This window comes from Caretta caretta, chromosome 10 (genome assembly GCF_965140235.1).
Source record: "Caretta caretta isolate rCarCar2 chromosome 10, rCarCar1.hap1, whole genome shotgun sequence".
In the NCBI taxonomy this organism is placed as follows: domain Eukaryota; kingdom Metazoa; phylum Chordata; order Testudines; family Cheloniidae; genus Caretta; species Caretta caretta.
The window spans coordinates 24,065,436-24,089,282 of NC_134215.1; the positions used below are offsets into that span (position 1 = coordinate 24,065,436).

Below are 23,847 nucleotides of genomic sequence, written 5' to 3' on the forward strand. Positions count from 1 at the left end.
CACTGACTTCCTAGTGCTTTTTTGTAGCCTGTTGTAAAACTAGGCAAATATCTAAATGAGTTGATGTACCCCTGAGTACCCGCAGGGGTATGTGTGCCCTGGGTGGAGAACGTCTCTGTTAAACTGCAGGAACAAACAGTAACTTATTTGCAAATCCCACAGCTTTTTTAAAAGGGAAACCTAGGCCCGTGTGTGCACTCTCCCTAATCTCATGGGTGATTATTGTAGCATCCCACCTTTCTCGTTCCTCTTGGACAAAGCCAATTTATTAGGCTGGCAATATTAAAAAAAAAAAAAAAAAAAAAGGGAGGGGGAGGTAAAGAGGGGAAATCCTTCAAGTCTCAGTGGAGACTGAAATTAGAAATTCTAGTCCTCAGGAGCTGTCTGTGACCCCCCAATACAAAGAGTTTGGAAGCCAAGCCTAGCCATTAACATGCAGGAAAGGGAGACCTAACTATCTGTATGTGTTCAGAGATTGAAACGGGCGGGAAAAGTTTGTTCCAGGTTTCCCTCCACACACACCCCCCTCCGCATTTCCAGGCAGTTGAGAGGCTCTTTTGAAAATTATTTTCTTTCCACACCCAGTTTGCTTCTGACATCATTCATCCAGGGAGGGAGGGCTGGAGAGAGCCAGAGTCAGACCTTCAAAACAACCCAGAGTCCCGCAGCATCTTCCCCTCGGATCTGCCTTGCTCGCCACCATCTCCCTGCTCAGATCTCTGGGCAACTCCCGAGGACACAAGCAGCCCGTGAGTAGCCTTGCTGGTTAGTGAGGGAGGGGTTGGTGGAGTGTGTTGCATTTTATTATGAGAGAAAGGTTTTGCAAGCAGTGCTGGCTGCCAGATGGGATTTAGTGGAGAGGGAGAGGAAAGGGATCTCTACATTGCTGGAGGGAGAGAAATTGCTTTTCCAGCAAAGAAAGGGAGAGACCAAGAAAACAGGGGTTTGTCTAGAACAAACATTTCTAAAAATGGGACATCCACAAATACTTTTTGTTTAGGCTTTTGCTGCTTAGCTGATCCTTCTAAAGCTGGCACTTAAAAAGGTAAAAAGAAAAGGAGTACTTGTGGCACCTTAGAGACTAACCAATTTATTTGAGTATAAGCTTTCGTGAGCTACAGCTCATCCGATGAAGTGAGCTGTAGCTCATGAAAGCTCATGCTCCAATAAATTGGTTAGTCTCCAAGGTGCCACAAGTACTCCTTTTCTTTTTGCAAATACAGATTAACACGGCTGCTACTCTGAAACTTTAAAAGGTGTTGCCCTTCTCCTGTGAAACTCTGCCTAGAGTGGCCTTGAAAACTATTCACTTCCCCAGAGAATCAGGCAGCACTTTGGAAACCTTTTAGTTTCTCTGTCAAACTATCTTGCTTTGAAATTTTAGACTTTAAAAAAATATGAAGAGAGTCTTCATCGGAAGATATTGCTCAGCCTATCAAAATCCAGGAGGAACTGGGGGGCGGAGAGGGAGGGCAGAAGAAACTTGAAATTCACTTTATTGCAAGTAACTTAAAGCCTGGACAATACAATTGTAAACTTTTTCTGGGATAGTCTCTTTCTATGTGATTCACTGCAGGGTTTGCTACGCTCCAACAAGAACTCGGGCTGATCTTGACTACTGTGCCCCCCCTAGTGGAAGCACAAAATATTTAAACATAATTCAGTACAGATTTTTGGCTTATGAAATTCTTGCTGGTGTTAAATGTTTTTTCCTCTTTAACTAGACTAGAGTTTTTAAAAGCCATCTGCCTTCCTACAGCTGCATGCTTGTACCTCTTTCCAGATGAGCTGTCCTCTCTCCTTCAGAGGGACTAATTGCCAGATTCAGGCAAATGGCCTTTAGTAATTTATGTTGCTCATAACACTCCATAGTAAATTTTAGAGGTTGTCCTGTTTGGAGATAGCTGCTAAGATAGCTCCAAAGCCCTCCCCAGTTCAGCCAGGTAACACTCAGGAAGCTACTAACTCTCTGTTCATGCTGCCAACAAGAAATGTTCACCTGCACTGAGGCAGGACCAAGTAAACCTAGACCAGTGGTTCCCAACCAGGGGTGTGCATACCTCTAGGGGTACACAGAAGTCTTCCAGGGGGCACATCACCTCATCTAGATATTTGCCTAGTTTTACCGCAGGCTATATAAAAAGCACTAGTGGAGTCAGTACAAACTAAAATTTCATACAATGACTTGTTTATACTGCTGTATATAACATACAGTATACACTGAAATGCAAGAACAATATTTATATTCCAACTGATTTATTTTATAATTATATGGTAAAAATGAAAAAGTAAGCAATTTTTCTGTAATACTGTGCTGTGTCACTTTTGTATTTTTATGTCTGATTTTGTAAGTAAGTAGTTTTTAAGTGAAGTGAGACTTGAGGGTACTCAAGACAGATCAGACTCCTGAAAGGGGTCCAGTAATCTGGAAAGGTTGAGAGCCATTGATCTTGACCATCCTTGATACGTGTTTGTCAAACCTGTTCTTAAAAGCTGACAAAGATGGGGATGCCACAACCTTCTTTGGAAGACTATTCTAGAGTCTTTATAACCTTTGTAGTTAGAAAGTTTCTCCTAATATCTAACCTAAATCTCCCTTGCTGCAGATTAACCCCATTACTTCTTCTCCTGCCTTCAGTGGATATAGACAACTGATCACTGGCCTCTTTTTAACCGCCCTTAACATATTTGAAGACTTATCAGGTCTCTTGAGACTTCTCAAGACTAAACACATGCAGTTTTTTTAAAACTTTTCCTCATAGGTAAGATTTAGAAAAATCTTATTTTTTGTTGCTATCCTCTGGACTCTCTCCAATTTGACTGCACAGTGTGGCGTAAAGAGGAACAATTATCTTACATACAATACACCCCAGAATGATATGAGCCTTTCACACAGCTGTATCATATTGTTGGCTCATATTCAATTTGTGATCCACCATTACCTGGAGATCCTTTCCAGCAGTATTACCACCTTGCCAGTCATAGCTATAAAATGGGGAATAAATTTGATTTTTCCTTCTTTGCACTTGTCTCTAGAATTTCATCTTGTTGAATTCAGACCCAATTCTTCAATTTGTCAAAGTTTTGAATTCTAATCCTGTCCTGCAAAGTTCTTGCAACCCCTCCCACCTTGGTGTCATCTGCAATTTTCAGAAGCATATTCTCCACTCTATTGTCCAAGCCATTAATGAAAATTTTGACTAGCACCAGACCCAGTACTAACCCCCTTTGGGACCCCACTAGATACACCCTCTCAGTTTAACAGAAAACCACTGATAGCTACTATTTGAGTATGGTCTTTCAACCAGTTGTGCACTCATCTTATAGTAATTTTATCTAGACCACATTTCCCTAGTTGGCTTATGAGAATGGCAACAGCCTTACTAATAATTAAGATATGACCTCTACTGCATCCCCCGCATCTACTAGGCCAGCAATCCTGTCAAGAAGGAAACTAGGCTGGTTTGGTATGAGTTACTCTTGACAAATGTATGCTGGCTTTTTCTTATCACCTTATTATCCTCTAGGTGCTTACAGATTAATTGTTTAATAATTGGTCCTAGTATCTTTCCAGGTGTTGAAGTTGCTGCATTCATTAATATGCAGTTGACAGCAACTGCTTGTTAACAGGATGCATAGAGACTTCCCTCTCTAAAATTTGATTGTGCATCTCTTAAATATTACATGAGTGCAGGTTTGAAAGAAGTTCCTCCTGAATTTTGTAGATGCCTGAATTTTGTAGATGCCTGAGTATTTTGCAGCCTGGGTTCTCTGAAGCATCTGATTACATAGAGACGACTATTACTTCAGAGGATACCACATACTCCTGTGGAATGGCTGTAAAAATGCATGCCAGATCTTCCTAAATGGGATTGAAAATCCACAACCTTATTTTCAATCTCTATCAACAATGAAAAGCAGCATATTATACTCACTTTCAGACTCATCAGCCCACATTAGTATGACAGCTATACAGAACAGGATCGATCTCTGCCTAATGAATGGTCCATTAGTTTGCCAAACAAAATATTTGTAATGCATCTTCTGGAACAGCCTGACCGCATGACAACCACAAGTTTCACTTTCAATTGCACCAGATCAAAATCAAAATGAGAAGAAATAATCACTAAGAATAAAGCTGTTTGTTCTCAATTGAATTTTAATTCCAATCATATGCTACAATAACTCATGGCCCTGACAGGATCACTATGGAATGAAATATTAGCAGTTGAAGAATCTGCTCTCTTCAGTTTATGGCTGATTGTTTTGCAGGTAATAGATGTATTTATCACCCTTGTTCTTGGCAGTTTAGTTGTAAATTTTACATTAGCTGAAAGCAAAAATTCTCATTATCTACAGAATTAGTGTGATTCTAAACCAAAATCAAAACAGTTTGAAACTGTTATATTCATGAGCATAAAGTATTAGATAGCTATCAATATTATATATCATTGGCCAAAGTTAAAACAATTATATCTTTCTCTTGTACTGAATTAGATGCATTTTGCTTAATTTGGAAAGACAGACTCTTCTTTTGTTTTTGGCTAATTAGGTGGAACAGCATAAGTCACACTAGCTGTTCCAGTGCATCTGGAATAACAGTTTGAATAAATGGCAGTCTGTTTTCAGTAGAGGTCACTTGTTGAGCTGTACTCTTACAAATGTGTCTAGAATTAGGGCAACAAAAGTAATTTGGTCAGCCTTTTCAGTAGTATTCTGAAGAGTTCACTGAGCCAGACTGACCCCAGATTTCTGCCAACATAGACACTGCTGGAGGGCCTGATAGAACAAAGCCTGACACTTTGCACTGGGGAGATTCTGAAAAAGGGGCCAGTCACACCAAAAAAAGTGGTCAAGCTCCTTCCCAGTCAGAGTGGAACTAGGACATGCATGGATTCATTCACTCCCTCCATGAACTGGCACTCACAAGGCTTTTCTGGAACTTTTGGGGAGTTACAGCTACTCCCCAATTTCCCTGCTCCAACTTCAGTAAAACTGGCCTCAAGTCTCTTGCTCCTCAATGTTAGAAAGACAACTATGCCAGAAGATTCCATAGAGTCCCACATACTTCTTCATGAGACCTGGTGACCAAAGTGCAAGATGTGGAAGGAAACCTTTGGAGCTCCTTTAAAAATGAAGAAGACCCCTCCCCAAAAATATAAACCTAAGAAATTCTACAGTTTCTTTGAGATGGTTGATTTGTGTTAGTGATCAGTTTTAGGTACCACCACTCATATTGATCACCCGGCTATATAGTTCAAAATTGAATTTCTAAAATACTTTGTTTTCTCTTTATATTAATCAGTGGGACTGTAGGTTGAAGGAGCAGGAACAACGTATGTGATTTCTTCCAAAGATAGGAAGGAATTTAGAGGCCTGTGGGTCACTGCAATCCAAGAGAAGGATTTTAAAGCATGTGGGGGTAAATTGCTGGTATAACCTGACTGACCTGCCATGGAATTAAAGTGCCTAGTAGAACTTGTTCTGTCCTTGAAAGATAGGTTGTTTGTGCACTGAATAAATCTGTTGCTTTTTTCTTTTTAAATAGTAGTGATTTTGGACCTCATTACAGTTAAAACATCAGTTTTGCTCAATTTGATCATGAAGAGATTTCAATGTATTTGTGACCCAAGAACCTCTGGGTGCCAACTGGCAGAGGGCATAGACGGTGTATAGAATTTTACAGGAGCCAGTAGCCCACTATTCATCTTAATCACTGCAAAATGTGTATATGGATACTATTTAAAAAGCATTGTCTGTACAGGCAGTCCTCAGACTTATGACACAATTGGTTCCTGAAAATTGCATCATAAGTTGAAAGGTCGGAACTCGGAACTGCAGTCCACTCCATTGCAGGACCAAGTGTCAAAGTCAAAACCAATTGTTGTAAGTTTAATCAGGGTGTCAATTCAGAAATGTCGTAAGTACCGTGCATCATAAGTCAAACGTCAGAAAAGTCGAGGACTGTCTGTTCTGAAAATTATGTTAAGGCAGGTAACCAGGATGTAATATGTCCCAGACAGGACGCTTCTCTCTGTCCGGTAGTGTGTACTGGACATTGTATGTCTGACAGTGAATGCCTGTTGGCATACTGAGCCAAATGCTAATCAAGAGATTATGAAATCTTCAAGAGGAAATTGACAGGAAAAAAAAAAAAACAGCAGGAGGGGTCCTTGTGTATGAGTAAAGACAATGGATTGTTGAGGACAACACAAGTATTGCCCTGTAGGCCTATGCAGGCCCCCCTCTTTCTCTCTGTAGGTTAGAGATGAGCATACTCTAACCCCTGAGCATTCCTGGAGCGTCCAACCCCTCTTTCACTGGACACTCGCAGTATTCACATATTTGCTGCTACCAAAGAAGCAGTACACCCCAGCTTGCCAGTTTCACCTCAGATCACTGTGCCACATAATGCAGAGTACTTACTTTTTTTTGCTGTAAACATATGTAACAGTTTATTGAATAAAGTGTAGAGATTCAAGTGATAGCAAGTAGAAGTATCAAATGTTTACACATGAAATGAAACATCCATTCTAGAACCTAGACTGACTTAACTAGATACTTTGGGGGAGCAACGTTCTGTAAGACACAAAAGTCCTTCCAGTGTGTTACAGCCAGGCTTGGCTGTGACCCTCTGTTCATAAGACACAAACACTGTTACCTTGTCTCCTTACTGAAGGATCCAGGGTGTACCTCAGCAGTCCCCCTTTCAGCTGTGTGGAGCACAATCACTAAATCAGAATCACTTCAAATCAGTTAGGGTACAGCGTCACATGGGTGTTTGACAGTTTTATGCAGTGTTACAAAGAGTTAGTTCAGAATATGGTTGGCATGTGCACCACATTTAAACCATTCACTGTTCCTAAGTTCTCCAGTATGTTCAATTGTCTGGGAATCAAGTAGGCAAAAGGAAGATTATAGAAATGGGGGTGTTACATTGGCTTGTAAACAGGAGCAGCAAACAGGGAAGTTTTGCAAGGGAGTTCTCCAGGCTAACAAGGAGGAGAGACTAAGTGACCCTCCCCCATCTGTTACCAACTCCCCACTACTCTAGTGAGACTAGGACTGCAGGGTTCCTTCTTGCTGCTCCTTCTTGCGCTTTATACTGGTTTTATACTGCTCAGGCTTCCCCTGCTGAGTGGGGCTTCAACGTCAGTTAGACCTTCTCAGCCCTGACTCTCTTCCAGGTGCAGCCTGTCACAGGATTAATTGGCTTTTTTTGCCTACTTAGGCCTTGTATGGGAGTGGGGGACACCCATTCACATCCCCTCCCTGCAAAAAAAAACACCCCCACCCAGAAAACCCTTCTAAGAGTAGGAGATGTGCAGCCAGAAGTCCAGCAGAGTGGAGGCTATACAGGGCTGAGCTACACTAGAAAATGAGATCAACCCAGCTACATCACTCAGGTGTGGAAAATCCACACCCCGAGTCACATAGTTAAGCCAGCTTAAGTCCCCATGCTGCATGTGTCCCAAAAATCTCTGGCTGCCAGAAACTGAGACTTGCTGACAGGGGAAGGATCACGCAGAGTTGTCCTCTTCTGTTCATTCCCTCTGAAGCATCTGCCACTGGCCACGGTCAGAGACAAGATCCTAGCTTAGATGGACCATTTGTCTGACCCAGTATGGCCATTTTTATTAGTTGGTAAGGACATTTTTAATTTTTCAAATTAGACTAATTACAAAACTTCTGTAGAACATAAAACTACACTTTATAGAAAGAGGTGATGAGCAGGTTGCTACAAACCTAACAATAGCAGCTCACTTCTTTGACCAGAGAACTATTGATACAAGTACAGAATCCAGCTTGCAGTTTCTTGGCAATGTCTTTATGTGTGTAATACATTGTATTCATTTCCCTGACAACTTTACATATCCTCAGGGCTAATAATTTGAAGAGTATTCAGAGGCTAACACGTTAAAATCTAGTTGCCAAAAGTAAATTTCTTAATTCAATAGCTAAACACCTAACTAGAACTTGGCTGTTTTGTTCCTGCCCTTGTACCCGAAAGGGCTAACATCACCCCAGTGAAGGGCTGTGTGGCAGGAGAAGGAGAATGGAGCAGGGCCCACACACCCATCCTCCGAAATAGATATACTCTGCCTACAGGGGTAGGTACGGTGCATGGAGTCCTTGCTGCAATCACTGAATGGAGGTGGGACCCTGTTGCCACTAAGTGGAGAATAGAGCCATTGAGGGTGTACGTGGTTTACCTTATGTTGATTACCTTAATCTAACCCTGACTGGATTTACTCATGGCTAAGGGTTGAATGACTGAGCAAAAGAGTAGATATGAACTTTGGGGCAGGAACATGTCTTAACAGGACCACTCCTGGAATACTTAGAAATGGGTAAAGGGGCCAAATGCTTCTGTTACACCAGTGTAAATCTCACATTCTGGATTCACACCAGCATAGCAGGGAGAGGGGAGGAAGAATTGGACCAGAATTTTATTCTTGGCTAAATTTCTCCTATTATTATGGATTTAATTTACACTCTGACAAATACTAATGAGTACAAAATAATTACATTCAGTCAAATTTTTAATACCATTGAAGGCTAATTAAAGTAGAACCACTAACACTTCAATCCTTGGCTTGTTCAAAGTTATCATGGAGGCTGTCAAGGCTGATTCCCCACTCTGGCTCTTTGAGTGCAGAACGTGGGGGCCCGCAAGGGTTCTAAAAATTAATACTGGCCACTCCAGGCTCGTATTAAACTTGCAAGTTTACAGCTTCTCTGACCTTGGATTGGTAAATGCTGCTACCATTCAAGTGCAGAACCCCTTTGAGAGCCCAGAAAGGTGTACTTGGGAACTCCGTCCTGTGGGGTACCCTCAAGCCCTTTCACCCCTCCTCTGGGGAAGAGCTGAGGAAAAATAAAAATAAAATTAGCTGTTGCCACCAGCTAATTAAACAACAAGTGCACAAACCTCTTAGGGCACAAAAATCCAATCCTGTTCTTAAAAAAGGTACATTTTATTATTAAAAAAAGAGAGAGAAAAATACATCTGGGAACTCAGGCTGTTGCTAGATTTTAAAAGAGCAACTACAAGGATTAAGCACCAAGACTAGCTTTCTTGAGGTCCAGCTTAAAGTTTACAAGCAAAACAAAAGCACCTGGGGCTAGCACAGAGCAGTCCACAAGCCATAATGAAATAAAAGGGATAAACCTAATCACGTCTTCCTAGACATTTCCTGATCTACTTACATAGCTGGGGTTTTAAATGAGTAGTTTCTAGGTATGATACTGATGATTTTTCATACCTGGCCCAAGCTTCTTATTGCATAGCTGCTGCCCTGTCTGCCTCTCCCCGGGAGAACGACCGACAGACAGACAAAAGGGGAGTCTTTTCTCCATTTTAAAAAGTTCTAGCCTTCCCATTGGCTCTTTTGGCCAGGTGCCCACTCACTTCCTTTTATCTATGCATAGCAGTGAGACTTTTTAACCCTTTACAGGTAGAGCAATTAGAGAACAGCTACTAAGAGGGATTTTACAGCTAACTGGCTGGGTGAGTGTCTATAAAAGGGAGCTCCCCCCACCCCCCTCAATTTATCACAGACGCCCAATCACAGTTTATATTTGCCAGAATACTTTCAATCATCACAGCTGGCTAATGAACAACTTAAGCAAATAGTAGGCCTGTTTTTTCCACTGCCTGGAATCTGTTGTAGCTGCATACTTTGAAGGAGAAAATAACTGCAGAATGTGCTAGGCAGTGTCCCAAAGAACATCTGAGAGGCACTTCTATTTATTTGGTTTTATGATGCTTATTTTAATAGTCTAGCCTGTTTAAAAAGTCTGACACATTTATCCAAATGGAAAAGCATCCAGAGTCTCTTCTTTATCTGTCCCTCATCTTAAAGAATGATGCTCAATTTAGTCCCAAAATTGCACCCTGCAAATGTAATGTTAAATAGCTTCAGCTAATGAAACTGAAGTTAATTCTTTTCACTAAAGGAATTAATCTAACAGTATTAAGTTTCCTGAATTTTGTGTCTTGCATATTGTCCCATGTTTAGGCCTCAGCAGGTTGACAAGTGTGCAGAGAAAGTTTTTGCTAGTTTGAAAAAAAAAAAAAATCCACTAACTGAACCAGCTTATTTTACTTTTCTAACTGAAGATTATTGGCCATGGAAAAGAAGTCCTGCATACTAGATTTTAAAAAAATGTAAGTTTCCAGTCTGTTCTTACAAACCAGTGAATTTTATACAAGTTTAGGGACAAAGGTACAATGAAAACCTGAACTGGCTTCTATGTTACCATGTGATATGTCACAAGATGCCATGAGATGTTGCACAAGAACTCTGAGTAAAATAAGTTATTGTGATTAAATCAAAAATCTTGTGATACATCATAAGGTAACAAACCTCTCATGCCAATCCATACAAAGTTTTTTCTTCTAACTTAAAAACATGTAGCTTTGACAGTACTCGGAGTTCCTAAAAAATGAGACAGGCTTCTCCTGATTCAGTTTTGAGCTATAATGACGTAGAAAATACAGCTAAGGCTTGAAATCATGAGTTAAAAATTGGACATTTGCTCTTCTTCCTGCACTCTAACAAATCTCAAATGGTTGGGAAGTTCTTTACCAGATGCTGAACAAACAAGTTAGGGTAAGATCCTCTCCCTATCTTACACTGAATTCGCTCAGTTATTCAAACTATTCAATGTCCCTATGAAATTGGGATAATCACCTTGATTTGGAGATGCATGGACATGATCTGGCTGCTGCCATAAAGTCGGAATACTCAAGGGTTTTAAGCTCCCATACAACTGCTCGTGGATTAGAATTTGAAACTCTGAGAAGACTGCACAGAGATACTGTGTCTCTGAATTTTGGATTCTGTGTACTCTAAAAACTCAGGGGTACTCTTGCTTTCTCCTGAGTACATAGCCAAGATGGAAATGATATGAAGAGCTAGTTTGTGATTAATAGGCAGAGGACAGGAGTTGACATTGCAGGGTAAAATTACCATCACCTAAATGCAGTGAGCACAGGATAAAATAAGTAGAACATCTTTCCTTGGTAGAAATCTTTTGGTCCCAGAAAATGAAGAATTGACAAATAGTGGAAGAGTTTGACAAGCAAAGGGTGGGATGCTGAAGTTGTCTTCCAGAACTCAGGCTTTATTCAATGAAGGAGGTCAAGGTAGATATATCCAAGCTTTGAACTTCAGTAAAAAACAAACAAACAAACCAAAAAAACACTTGCCATATGAAGGGAGAGGAACAGTTGATACAGAAGGAGAGAAAAACCTAAGTGATAAACATCATGGAGTTAAAGTTGTAGAGGTCTTAAAAGGGTGTTCCAAATAGGAGTAATGGAATTAAGATGAGAAATTTAGGCGGAATATCAGGAAACTTCCTGACAGGGAGAAGTCTCTCAGTGGAAAGAGTTATATCACCAGAGATGGCATCTAGACTGGAAAGCAGTGGTAATTCTTTTGCAGAGAAGTCCTGCATTAGCAGAGATGGACTCTCTTCTACTTGCTAATCTAAACAACAAGCAAAACTTAGTTTTTCCTGTATTGTCTTACACTTAAATAACAGAAAAAAAGTCAGGAGGCTGAAGCTGCCTTATTTTCTTAGTAAGAGTAAGGGACTGGTATTGATCCCTATACTGCTGCTAACATGTCATGCAGAGGCAAGTTATTCCCTGTCCAATAATGTGTTTGTTGAAAAACTGTCTACTAGTTACAATACAGTATTCCATTTTGAAATAGCAAGGGGAGAGCCAACATTGAATACAGTGCCAAATGCCATGCTGTTGGCTTGGCAGGCTACAACGAGGGGTTAATCTATTGCTGAAAGAACTGGGTACAACTGTGAACATAAAGAGAACTCTTGGAAAAGTGTTGTTGGTGGCTGACAAGACAAAGTGAACAACTAGGATACAAAAAAAATGGATAGGTTACTGTACTATCTGGACAAGTAAACAGTCAAGATACAGAAGTGTCTGAATATTGATGGATGGAAGTCTTCTCATCTGAACCCTTCCTAATGTTCAAGAACTACACAACTAAATCACTTGAGACAAAATCAAGTGATGAATGATCTGGTTTCCTCTGAGCTTTAAGTGGCTTCTGGAAGGAAACTGGCCATTGTTTATGTAAAAATTAAAGGTGGCATGTTACATGCCAAGGGATTTGAAGGATAGAGAAGCAGAAGTAGCTGCTTATAGGAGGGTATAAGATAAAGCGCATGTAACCTGATTTCTCAACCTTTTTGTCACCTTTGAATTTCAAACCAGCATGTTTTGCTGAGAGTTAGTCTGTCTCAGACACAGTAGATAAATGGACATGTGTCTGTGAAAAGGAGGAGTTATGAGAGAAGCAATATAGGCTGAGGCCTGGTCTACACTACAAAGTTATGTCACATAAGCTGCCCTCCATAGACCTCATTGTTCATGTGTCTGTGCTTAAATTTGTCTCCCACTGATGTAAACGCCCTGTCACAGAGATGCAGTAACGCCTCCTCCCCAACCGGCACTGAGCTGCAGTCGATGTACTGAGGTTGATGTAGCGTGAGTGTAGACGCTGCATTACCTATATCAATCCTAACAGTCTACTAGCAGCTGTCCCATAATGCCTGACACTGACAGCTCTCATCACACTTGTGAATTCCACTGCCCAGGGTCACAGACACCAGAAGTCCCCTCTCTCTGCCCCATTTTAAGCCCTGCAACTTTTAAAATGCCTTTTCCTGATTGCTCAGCTTGGCGAGCACACACAGCAGCTCTCCATTGTTGTGTGCAGCTGACCATGCCGGCTACATGCTCCAGATGTGCTCTGGCTTGGAGTACACAAGAGAGATTGGAGCCCGTGGGGAGAAGCGGCTGTGTGGGCAGAGCTACAGACCAGTTGTAGAAATGTGGACATCTACCAGCAAATTGCACAGGGGATGCAGGAGAAGGGGTGTGACAGGAATCAGCAGCAATGGCACATGACAGCGAAGGAACGACAACAGGCGTATCAGAAGACTGGGGAAGTCAATCCAGTGCTTTACAAAGAGCTGCATGCCGTACTTGGCGGAGACCCCTCTACCTCCCCACAGACCAATGTGGATACCTCTGAGGATCCAGTCACAGACCTCGGACATGAACAGTGAGGAGGTGGTGGGAGACATGCAACCATGGGCTCCAGCTACGCCATGCGCCAGGACCAGTTTGAGACACCACCACAGTCCAGTTAGTCCCAGGGAACGATTCTCAGGTATGTGGGTAAATATATTTCCCATTACAGTTTGGTGCCCCTAACGTAGCAAGACACAGTTATTGACCTTTCATTAATTTACTTACACTAGGGAAGGTAGCAGTACAAGGAGAAGTAGTTATCAGTACCGAAAGAAGTTCTCTTCTTTTCTTTCCCCTGTAGAGTTAGGCAGGGGTGGGGAATACAGACCAGTTTTTTATGTACACAAGCATGTCCCTTACATCCTCCTGAGAGATCTTGAAACTTTGATGGGGGTACTCTGCAGTCCTCTCCTGAAGGTTTCTAGGGGTGGCAGTCTTATTTCTTCCTCCATGGTAGGACACTTTCCCACACCAGTTGGTGATAACTTCAGCAGACACCATCGCAGTACACAGGCTAGCAGCATACAGGCCGAGGTGGCTTTAAGATGCCAGCAGCACCTGTGCTCTCTCAACCCATGTCACCTTAAGGAGAGATATCAGCTAAAATCACCACTGCCTGTGGAAAATGGTGCCAGTATTCAGTGCCATTGCCCTATGCTTAGTTTCATGCAAATGAGCGATTCCTTCTTCGTTTTCCTCACCCTTGACAGGCCATATTCACCCTGGCTGGTGTTGTGAGCGGTGTCATGCTCAAGCACTTCAAAGCAGAAGTGTCAATAAGCATATCTTGTTTAAAACTTTAGGGGAGCATGGAAAGGGAGTTCTAAATCTTAACTTTCGCTTTCTGTTGTGACTATACTGACAATAGTACCTCTCTGTGTTTTATCTGTAGCTGCTGCCACTGCAGCCTTGAGGGGTTCCCCCTCCACACCTGCAGAACGCCTGAGGGCAGATGAGGAGAAAGAGAGGACTCTGGATGACATGTTCAAAGGGATCCTATTAGCCAGTGTTGCATCAGACTGTGCGCAAAGGGCCTGGAGGTTGAATATTGCAGACAGCTTAGACAAGGAAAGAATGGACAGGAGAAAGGCCCAGGACCCCATCAGGAAAGGAGACAGAGATGAACCAGGACATGATGGGGCATCTCCGACAGCTAACATGGATGCTGCAGACTCTTGTGGACCTATAGGTTCAACAATCAATCACGGGCTCGTCTCTCTTTGCAGTCCATGGAAAACTTCATTATAGCACCTTCCTGCTTCCTCAGTATCCCTTGTGGCTTCAGGGGCTGCACCCCTACCCATACCACTCCACACCAAGGGACATTAAGGACAGCCACAGCTTCACATAGGCTGACCTGTGAAAGCCATGGTTGCTGTATGTGTAGGTAAAATGGACATGAATGTTCTTTCCCCTTGTTAAGCTCTGTTCCATTAATTTATTAAATTGTTAATGTACTTGCTTTAAAATTTCACAGATTTTTCATTACACTGGTCGTGTTACTCAAAATTCTATTATTTGGAAAATAATTCTTCTTGATTAGTTCACAACGTATGCTACAGAATGCCTCGTGGTACCGAACACGCCCACTTATTTGTCACTGCACAGCGTGACAACTCATAGGATCAGTGACAAACAGTGGAATAATCCTAAATATATAGCAAGCGCCACAAGATTAATAGGTCCATTGACAATGTTATATTCACAGATGTACACCAAGCATCATACGAATCCTAACTTTCCCCAAAATAACTGGGCCAGGAAGAGCACAGTACACCACAAGGCATTACTGTGGCTCCCTGAACAGGGGACCCATCACTTTTAAAAGTGGGAGGGTTATGCCCTCCCAGTTTTTACTGGCCGTGAGGGTGAGCGATGGGAGTTAGGGAGCAAAGAGGAGTGAGCAGGGGGTGGTGCTTGGGAGAAGGGGTGGGATGAGGGCCTTGCCCCCTCACACACATTTAGAGAGTTTCTGCCACTCCTGGTTCACGCTATGTCCCACAGCAATCTGCCCTACCAGGAATCATCATATTCCCCCTGATTCAGTTCTTCTTGCAGCTCTGTAAATTCTAGAGGATTTTGCACTCTGTGCTTGCAATGCTTATGACAATAGTGCAGAGCTGTGCGGGCTCCATGTTTCTGTCAAGATGGCAGACAGTGAGGAGAACCATGTAGGTTCATGGAATTTTTAAAAAAAGTGTGAAAATTACAGGCTATGGTTAATGTTATGGGATGGATACAGTTGCATGCTGGGAAATTGACTCCTTCCTCCCAATCATCCCTGCACAACTTGTTTCTGTCCTGCCATGCACTGCCAAAACTTCCCAGAAGATACTGTGTTGGATGATGGTGGGTTGTGCACTAGAAGACCTATCCATGGTGTACTGCACTGTACATTGACATGAGCACACCCATAGGTGGCGAGTTATATGGGCCCGTAGTGCCAGGGCCCCACCAATATTTAGGAACGTAGGCCTGGCTCCATGAATGTTTGGGCTTATATTTTTAGAGCTGTCCCATCCATAGGACTGGCCAGGGCAACCACCCTAGGCCCTGTGCTTTGGGGGACCCCACGCTTCAGAGGAATGCAAGGTCCAGGGCAGCCTGGGGAGTTAGCGGGGGGCCTGGCAGCAGCAAGCAACCCGGCCCCAGCCCACTCCTGCTATGCCCCACCCACAAGTCCCCATCCCTTCCCCCAAGTCCCCACCCCACCTCTTTCTGCCCCTACTCCACCCCCTCCCTGCCACCATTCCACCCCTTCCCCCCCAAGAGATGCTGGGAACCAGAAGGGTGGAGCAGGGTGGGTTGGGGCTGGGTTGCTCGTTGCTGGCAGCGCTAGGCCCCTTGCTAACCTCCCAGGCTGCCCTTGATCCTGCATCCCCCTGATGTGCAGGACCCCCCAAAGCGCAGGGCCCAGGACAGTTGCCCCAGTCCGTCCTATGGATGAGACAGCTCTGCTTGGACCTGTTCTGGGCACCACCAAAAATTATACAAACCTGGCATCCACGAGCACACCTGGTGAAGATGTGCAGCACTTATACAAGTGTGCACATACACAACGATATGCTAAGTGATCTTAAAGTCTATGATACTACTTGTAAGTGCAAAAATTTGCAGTGTAGCATGGATTTGTGACTCTGGCCATGGCAACACAAAGCTAGGAGTAGTAAAAGCTTGTAATATTATGTACAACTTGGCAATTCCATGAGAAATGACCATTCTGACCTAAGCACTTTTATCAGTTAAGTTATGCCCAGAGGGGTTTGGATGGCCAAGGCATGGCTTGCTACAACAAAGTTCCTTGGAGAAAAATGGTCCATCCAGTGTTCTGCACCAGCCATTTTCATACAGATCCATCTTTCCTGACCCATTGCCAGATTTACCTTCTAATTCTCCACAGTACAGTATTGTTATAGATAGCTAGGGGGGAATCACTTTCCTACTTCTGGCCAGCCCCTCTAGTCTGCACTTGGGGAATACATGTGCCTCTTTCTCCAGAGGAGGGATTTTAACCCCCTCCCTGCTAGCTTGTGGACTGGGTTTTTTCCCCTTCACATAATGGAATAAGTACAGGGCCATGTGAATGGAGGAAGAAGAGATTAGTCAAATGATATAAAAAAAAACCCTACACAATTTTTACACCTACTGTCTCCTTCCCTACCCCCACAAAATACTATATAGCAAAGATCACCACCAGCATCCAAGAGGTGACTTAATTTTTACAAAGGCACCACTGCTGTTGCAGCATATTGGAATGTGGGATGCCTACAGATACACAGCTGAAATCTATTCATTACTTCTGTCACAGGGCACACAACTCGCGATGCCTCCTGCTGGTCGCTCTGGGGATTAGCTCATTCAGTTAACACCCTGTTCCGTGGTTTGCACACCACCTCTCTCTCCAACTCTGCAGCCCCTCATTAACCGCAGCATCCTCTCCGTGACTCAGCTCTCTGGCTAGGTCACTCAAAGTTCCCCCTTTCAGGGTATAGTTCCTCAGCAGTCCTAGACAGCTGTGGCCTCTCAGGTTAATTAGCCTCCTTATTGGCCCTCGTCAACCCTAGCAGCAGAGTGTGTGTGTGTGGAGAGTGGGGGACCGGAACACCGCATCACAACCTCCCATTTTAAAAAACCTGCACAAACTCTGAAGAGGAAGAATGACTAAAAAACACTGCTTCAGAATCAAACTACCTCTTTCTCGATTGGAACAGAATTGGAGCTGCTCCCCTAGGATTAGGCATGAGAAAGCCAGCATCTGACCCTGGGGAAGGCCTACAGGGATTGCGTAGCCTGGCCTCTGAGAGTATGTCTATGCTGCTGTTAAACATTCACAGCTGACCTGTGTCAGCTGTTTCAGGCTGTGGGGCTATACAACTGCAACGTAGACATCCAGGCTTGAGCTGGAGCCCAGGCTTGGGAACCCTTAAGGGACAGCTACACCACAGTTTTATAGCCCTGCAGTTGAGTCAGTTGATATGGGCCAGCTGTGGGTATATCTACACTGCAGTGTAAGCCCAAGGTTCAAACTCAGGCTCAAGCCTAACCCCCGCTTCCTTCTACACACAAAGCACTTTAATCCAGTGTTCCAGGATCCCTCAGGGATGGAGAGTCCAAGCTTGAGTCAAGCTGGGGCTCAGGATTCAAGCTCTATTGCTTTACCGTGTAGATACAGCCCTGTGGGACTTGTGCTCTGGGTATTTGTCAAAAGTATTCCACAATCCCATGAGCCAGTTTTCTTTGTTCTCTAGCAATCAAGTTTGGTGGACAGTCAAGTTTTCCCACACTGCCCCACATACAAAGGGCTACAGCGGCCACATTTTGGGAGGATGCTAGAAAATCTGGGCTATGGGTGGTTGGAGTCAGGGCTATATAAAGCAATGTGGACCCTGGAGCCACAAGTTGGGATGCTGAGTCCAACTATTCCTAACCTGAGGTTACAAATTAGTGTAGCTCTCATGCCCTTGGTTAACAAACCCAGGGTCTACTAACTCGAGTGTTGCTAACCCTGGGCTTACACTGCAGTGTAGACATACCCTGAGGATGTTCTTGAGATGAGTGTTGTGCCTCTTGCTTTTGAGTGAAGAGAAATGGAAAGAGATGTTCCTTTTGTTCTGTGCTGATGGGGGGGGAGGGGGGTGTCTGTGCACACAAAGCTGAGGGGATCTTTTCCTCAAAGGTGGGGAGAGCTCCTCTGCATTTGTTTGAGCTCAGGTGCCTCTCCAGGAAAAGCATCTAAAGTCAGGCCACCTTAGGGCTGTGTATGAACCATGTTGGACTTCACTGGGCAGAGGGGAGAGCTGAGCAGAGAAAGCTAGCTTAAAAGGCACAAACCCTCCAAAAGGCCCCTAGTGAATCCCATCTTCTATTCCCTGTCCATAGGACCTATCCCTTCCTGACCCTCAGTGTTTTCCTCTATTTCCCACTGCCTCAGAACTTCTCTCAGTGAAGGTCCAATCCTTTCTTTTTCCCTAGCTCAACCAGGGAAGGGGAGCCGAAGCTGCCTACTGCTATGAGAAAGAGGCTGCCTGCAGAGGAGGTCAGAGGGAAGAATACCTCACTCACGATCCCAATGCCCTAGAACAAGACATTGTCCAGGCTAAACTAGCTGTTCGCAGTGTTGAAGAGCTCAGTGTAGCTCGAAAGCTTGTCTGTTGCAGCAACAGAAGTTGGGTCAATAAAAGATATTACCTCACTCACCTTGTCTCTCAGGTTAAGGTAGGACAGTTGGCTAGAGGAGGAGGAAGCTGCATCTTCTTCCTGTCTCTTGAGTGGTATGTGAGACCTGCTGTTTCGGGTGTTCCCTTTACTGCAGGCTGGCCTCAGGGAGGAAAGCCGCTGCCTGCTTCTGCTGGTGCCCACGTTCTACAGCACTCAGGTAGAACATACATCCTGACCGCTTCTGTTACTTTGAGGGCAGGGATACCTCTGCTCTTCTCAGCCCTGAGGCAAAGGGGAGCGAGCTGTTGCTAGTAATGTCTGGGCCACACAGACCTCTTCATCCTCTTCCTGAGTTTCTGCCCTGCTACAGCATGTTGGGGTGGCAGGTTTATTCCCATTGCTGCTCTGTCTTGCGCTAGCACTTGAGGCATCTCCCTCTCTTCCCCAGTATCCTGAAGGGCCAGTCTCCTTGGTTTACAGCAATGCATTCTGAGACATTCCAGAAGGAGGCAGCTGAGGAAGGGTTATTTCTTTTCAAACCTTAAAAAGACAGGCAGCTTTATATTTAAACACAGAAGCCCTAGTTTAGTCTATCAAGCCTCAGTGTGCTTCATTATGAAGGGCATGTTAGTCCAGAAATTATTTGTATTCCACCCAAACTTGCTGACCCTAGCAAATCCTAAACCAACCATGCCTGCAATGAAGAATCATAAAACTGCCGGTCTAGAAAGCTAATTGCATTAAAGACTTCAAGCATTCTGCAAGAGGGAAAAGAATTTCCCCTCATTGTAGGTCTTTGTCATGCATTGCATCCCAAGTTTGGGCCTTATTAGTTTGGTATGATCTCAGTTAATGAAGCTGTAGACTTCCTGGATCCCAATAAGGCCCCTTTACCAGCCCAAACCTGGAGAAAGCTCTTTAGTATAGTTCTGATTTCAGACTTTCTTGGCTGGCTTCCAAACAACAAATTGGGAGATTTGAGTCTATGTCAATTACTTGAATTTAGGGAGAAGTTCTGATGTAATAAAAATGTAATTTATAAAATAGGTTAAGCTTGTCACTGCTGAAGAAGCTGCATTTTTCATTGACTTGTGTTTAATTGGATAGTTGACAACAGGTATTGGCATTTGCATGTTATCTTCTGGCTGCCACGAGGAAGGATCTCCCTGCTTGGCCACTGTTAAATTCGTAGTGCACCCAGGTGCTGAATTTGACAGCTGTAAATATTTTTTGCTCTCCTATCAATTAAATGTACCTCACCAGCAGGGTTTTCTGATTCTTTGAGCATTGGGTCTTGTAAACATCTGTGTGGCCAGGCTGAATAATTTGACAGGTGACTAAAATCATTAGCAGTTTCATTATTTACATCATAAGGGAGCTGTTGGCCAGTGGATTGAGCACAAAAGAGTTTAGATTCTAGTGGGTTGCTAATCTATATGGGGTGATTTTTCTTCAAGCTTTGGCTCCTGGATTCAAGTTATTAGAAGATTCTAAACCAAATTTCAATGGCAGAAAATCATTTTTTGTTAAAGATTTTTTTTTTTGAGGACCTGATTGAAGTGTTTTGAAAGCTTAAGGTTAGTAATACTGACTTCTTGTGCCTTAACCAAGTTAATACCCAATCTCTAATTCCTCATGACCCATTCTGTGAAATGAGGATGTTTATCTATAGTTTTCTAAAGTACTTAAATCTATGGCTGAAAATCAGTAAATCAAAACCATTAACTTGGTTAAGTTTTTTGTTTTGTTTTTTCCCCCCTAGGCTGATAAAACTTGATTTTACAAGGCTGACTTTAATTTGAGCAAATCTGGTTAGTTTGTACAGCAGGATAGGAGATATGAATTGAACTCAGAATTGCATCATACTGCTTTTTTTACTGTAATACAACTTGCTTCTCTCATGGTGTGGCAACTGACCTGTTGATTCCTGATTCCTTGTTTGGGAATAATTTGTCCAGCAAATGAAATCTTAAACTGGGGAGGGAGTGTGCTCTCCATTCAGTATGGAGATCAGTGGTATAGATGATTTCAAACTACCTGTATACAAAACCACAAGACTTGTGCTCTTCGTTCAAGGAAGAGTTTGGATGACATTAATAGGAACAAACATGACTAGTGGCTTCAGTCATATAATAACCTAGATTTGTTGGTGAAAATTAGCACACAAGGCTAGATGTGGAAAAGGCAAAGTTTAACCGTGAGTAATTAGACCGGCATAAATAGTAGTTTCCTTTAATTTAGAATCCAGATTTAACTTTGCAATATTCCAGTAGGATTTTGCCAACTATATATGGAAAAGACCTATCAGATCAGTCTTCCTTTTCTCAAAAAAATGCTTTGTTAAATGGGTTTATACATCTTATGATACTCCATAGTAGACTCAGCACATTAGTCTGGAACTCCTTGTTTCCAGTATGTCTATATGTTGTCAACTTTTTTGTTTCAACTTTCGCAGAGTAGTTGTATTTTGGAGGAGGGGAATGCCAGTAGATCCATTGCTCATTAAAAATGCTGTCAAAATAGTCTTTTATTTGATTAAACTCACTGTCTGCATTGCTGAGTGTACATGTAGTTTATGAGTCCAGCAGATAAGGCTGGGGTTGAGACGATTAGACATGCAGCAACTTGGTTGTGGTAAATTTGTAAAAATAGATTGACCATTAAATTAAGTCTGTTATGTGAATCTGGTCATTTAAAAAAACCCTCCATAGTAAAGGAAATGGAGAAACATCCATTAATGTAAACATCTTAATTTCAGTCACATATCAGTGTGACTCATAATGGTATATACAATAGCCTTATACTGAAATATAAAGAGTTTGAAACAGAAAAATACATAACTAAAATACACTCTCATTGACAAGCATTCTTAAATAGCAAGAGGGAAAAAATGCAATGGATAGCAGGCAATAACACAAGTTTAAATATGTTAAAGACCATACTTTCCGCTCTGTGTTTGGTGACTACCCATACCTCTTTCTTAGTGGTCCCTTTCTGATTGCTCTTGATGTCAAAGCTAGGCTGTCTGGGCAATAAGATAAAGGTGGAACAGAAAAAAAATTAAGTGACTGACAGTAAATCAGCTACAATGAGTATGAGCAAAGCTACACTTTGGTGGGAAAAGTACTAACACTCAGTCAGCAATAGACAAAAGACCTAGAATAGTTTTTCCTTAAACAAAAACTAAGACCTTTTTGGTATGGTATAATATAGTATACCATGGTTATTGATAAACCTAGCGAATAATTCCTGAACTGCTTCATCTTGTCCTGGTTTGATCGGCAATAGCATCCTTTCGAATCCAGTATTTCTTCCTTGAAGATTTAGGGTGAAATCTTGACCCTACTGTAATCACATTGCCAGGACTCCATCATCTTCAGAGGGGCCAGGATCTCACCGTTGGTCTTTAAAACACTAACTTTCCTAAAAGTAAAGACAAGATCTCCTAAGCCCTGTTTGCTTGCTGGAGAGGCTCACAGTCAGAAATATACGTGCAGCTAGGAAATTCTGTAGAACTGTGTGTCACCCAACAAGGGTAGCACAATGCATCTGTCTGTAATTTGGCATATTTCAAAATGCAACACTCCCATTCATACTCTTGTTTTTTTAATTATAACTCATTGCAACAGGAAAGGACATAAGGAACTCACTAACTAATCCTGTATATCCAGTGAAATTATTGCATTATGCTATTCTATACTAAGATTGACCAAAGCTACAGATGAGTCTTTTATAAAAGCGAGTGCTCTAACTTCCTGGCTCAAAATATACAGAATAGTAACATTTTGGCAGGTACAGTATTTCCTTACTCTGAAAGTAATTAATACTCAGACCTTCCTATTCCACAAGCAATTGAGATTATATCCCTGTTTTAAGATGTCAGCTACTCAGTTTATCACTACATAATCTAATTGTATATATTCCTTGTTTTTAAACAGCTTTATCTCAGGCTAAACCTTCAAGGAGCAAACATGTTGATTCTTCTGGCTTTCATTATCGTGTTTCACATAACTTCAGCAGCGCTGTTGTTCATCTCAACCATTGACAATGTAAGTTTCATTCCACCTAGAAATTGTAATTCAGAGCCTTAGGTTTCTCCATGTTATACTGACTCAAGCGTCATATTATGTGTTGTCTAGCTGTGTGTTCGCAGAAAAAGCAGCTTCCCCAGCGTGTGATCTGGGCACAATCATAATTGAAATATAAATACACCTTTATATAAAACGTGAAGGAAAAACATTTCCTGGTCCTAGAGTCTAGCTGAACATTAAAAATACAGTCAGATCAAAAATTAAATTAGTTGCTCATCAGGCCAACCCAAAATGTAACTAACTAGCATATTTAACCTCAACAATGCCCCCCTTTTTTATCAGATCCCTCACTTCCCAAAAGCCTGGGTAAAAACCAGCTATTTGTAAGTATAAAATAACATATTGCAGCTCAGTCTCTTCTCTCTTGGTTTTGTGTTTATTTCATATACTTATCTTAAGATTTGCTTTTGAGCTCTCAAAAGCATTTGACAGTGTTAAGATTTAGTACACTTGATTTACTTAATGGGGAAATTCTAGGCTTCTTGTACTTGCTCGAAAGACCTGAAACCTCCTGCTGCCACTGTGCCTGGAAGAGGCAATCCAAATCAATGCCACGGCACTATGTTTCACAGAGCAGCATTCTGCAGCAGGGCAGGGGGATGTGGCCCATGGGCCTGCACTTACATGGATCTATTAGCCAAGAACCCTACACAGAAGAAATGTAGCAATCTACAAACACTACTATAGCTTGGAGGCTGAAGTTGTGGCTTTGGGGAGAGGTGAAGATTCTACTGCACTTCTGCCAATGTCACATACACAAAGCCAATTAATTTAATATTTGTGTAGGGGGAGACTTTGAGCCTAATAAGCCTTCAGAAAGAGGCTTATTAATACATTTATGCAAGATGTACCATGGAAGACACACTAGAAGCTGAAATATGTTACAGCTTCTGTGCCTGCTTGGAGTCAATTGATCCTCAAAGTTTAGAAATACTTTAGTGTTGCTTGGAAAGGTGAATTTTCCCATTACTGACCTTTTGCTCTTACATAAAGGGATTTTGCTCTAGCAATATCTGTACGTGT

General features: G+C 42.5%; 1 protein-coding gene across 1 annotated transcript in view; it reads left to right on the top strand.

The window, feature by feature from the left end:
- The first annotated feature begins 549 nt into the window (after positions 1-549).
- EMP2 (epithelial membrane protein 2) overlaps positions 550-23,847 on the top strand; it is a 31,743-nt gene continuing 8,445 nt past the window's right edge. The window contains exons 1-2 of the mRNA XM_048866651.2: positions 550-749; positions 22,672-22,782. Of these exons, the coding sequence (XP_048722608.1) occupies positions 22,705-22,782 (78 nt within the window). The 5' untranslated portion in view covers positions 550-749; positions 22,672-22,704. The remainder of the gene's footprint in view (positions 750-22,671; positions 22,783-23,847) is intronic.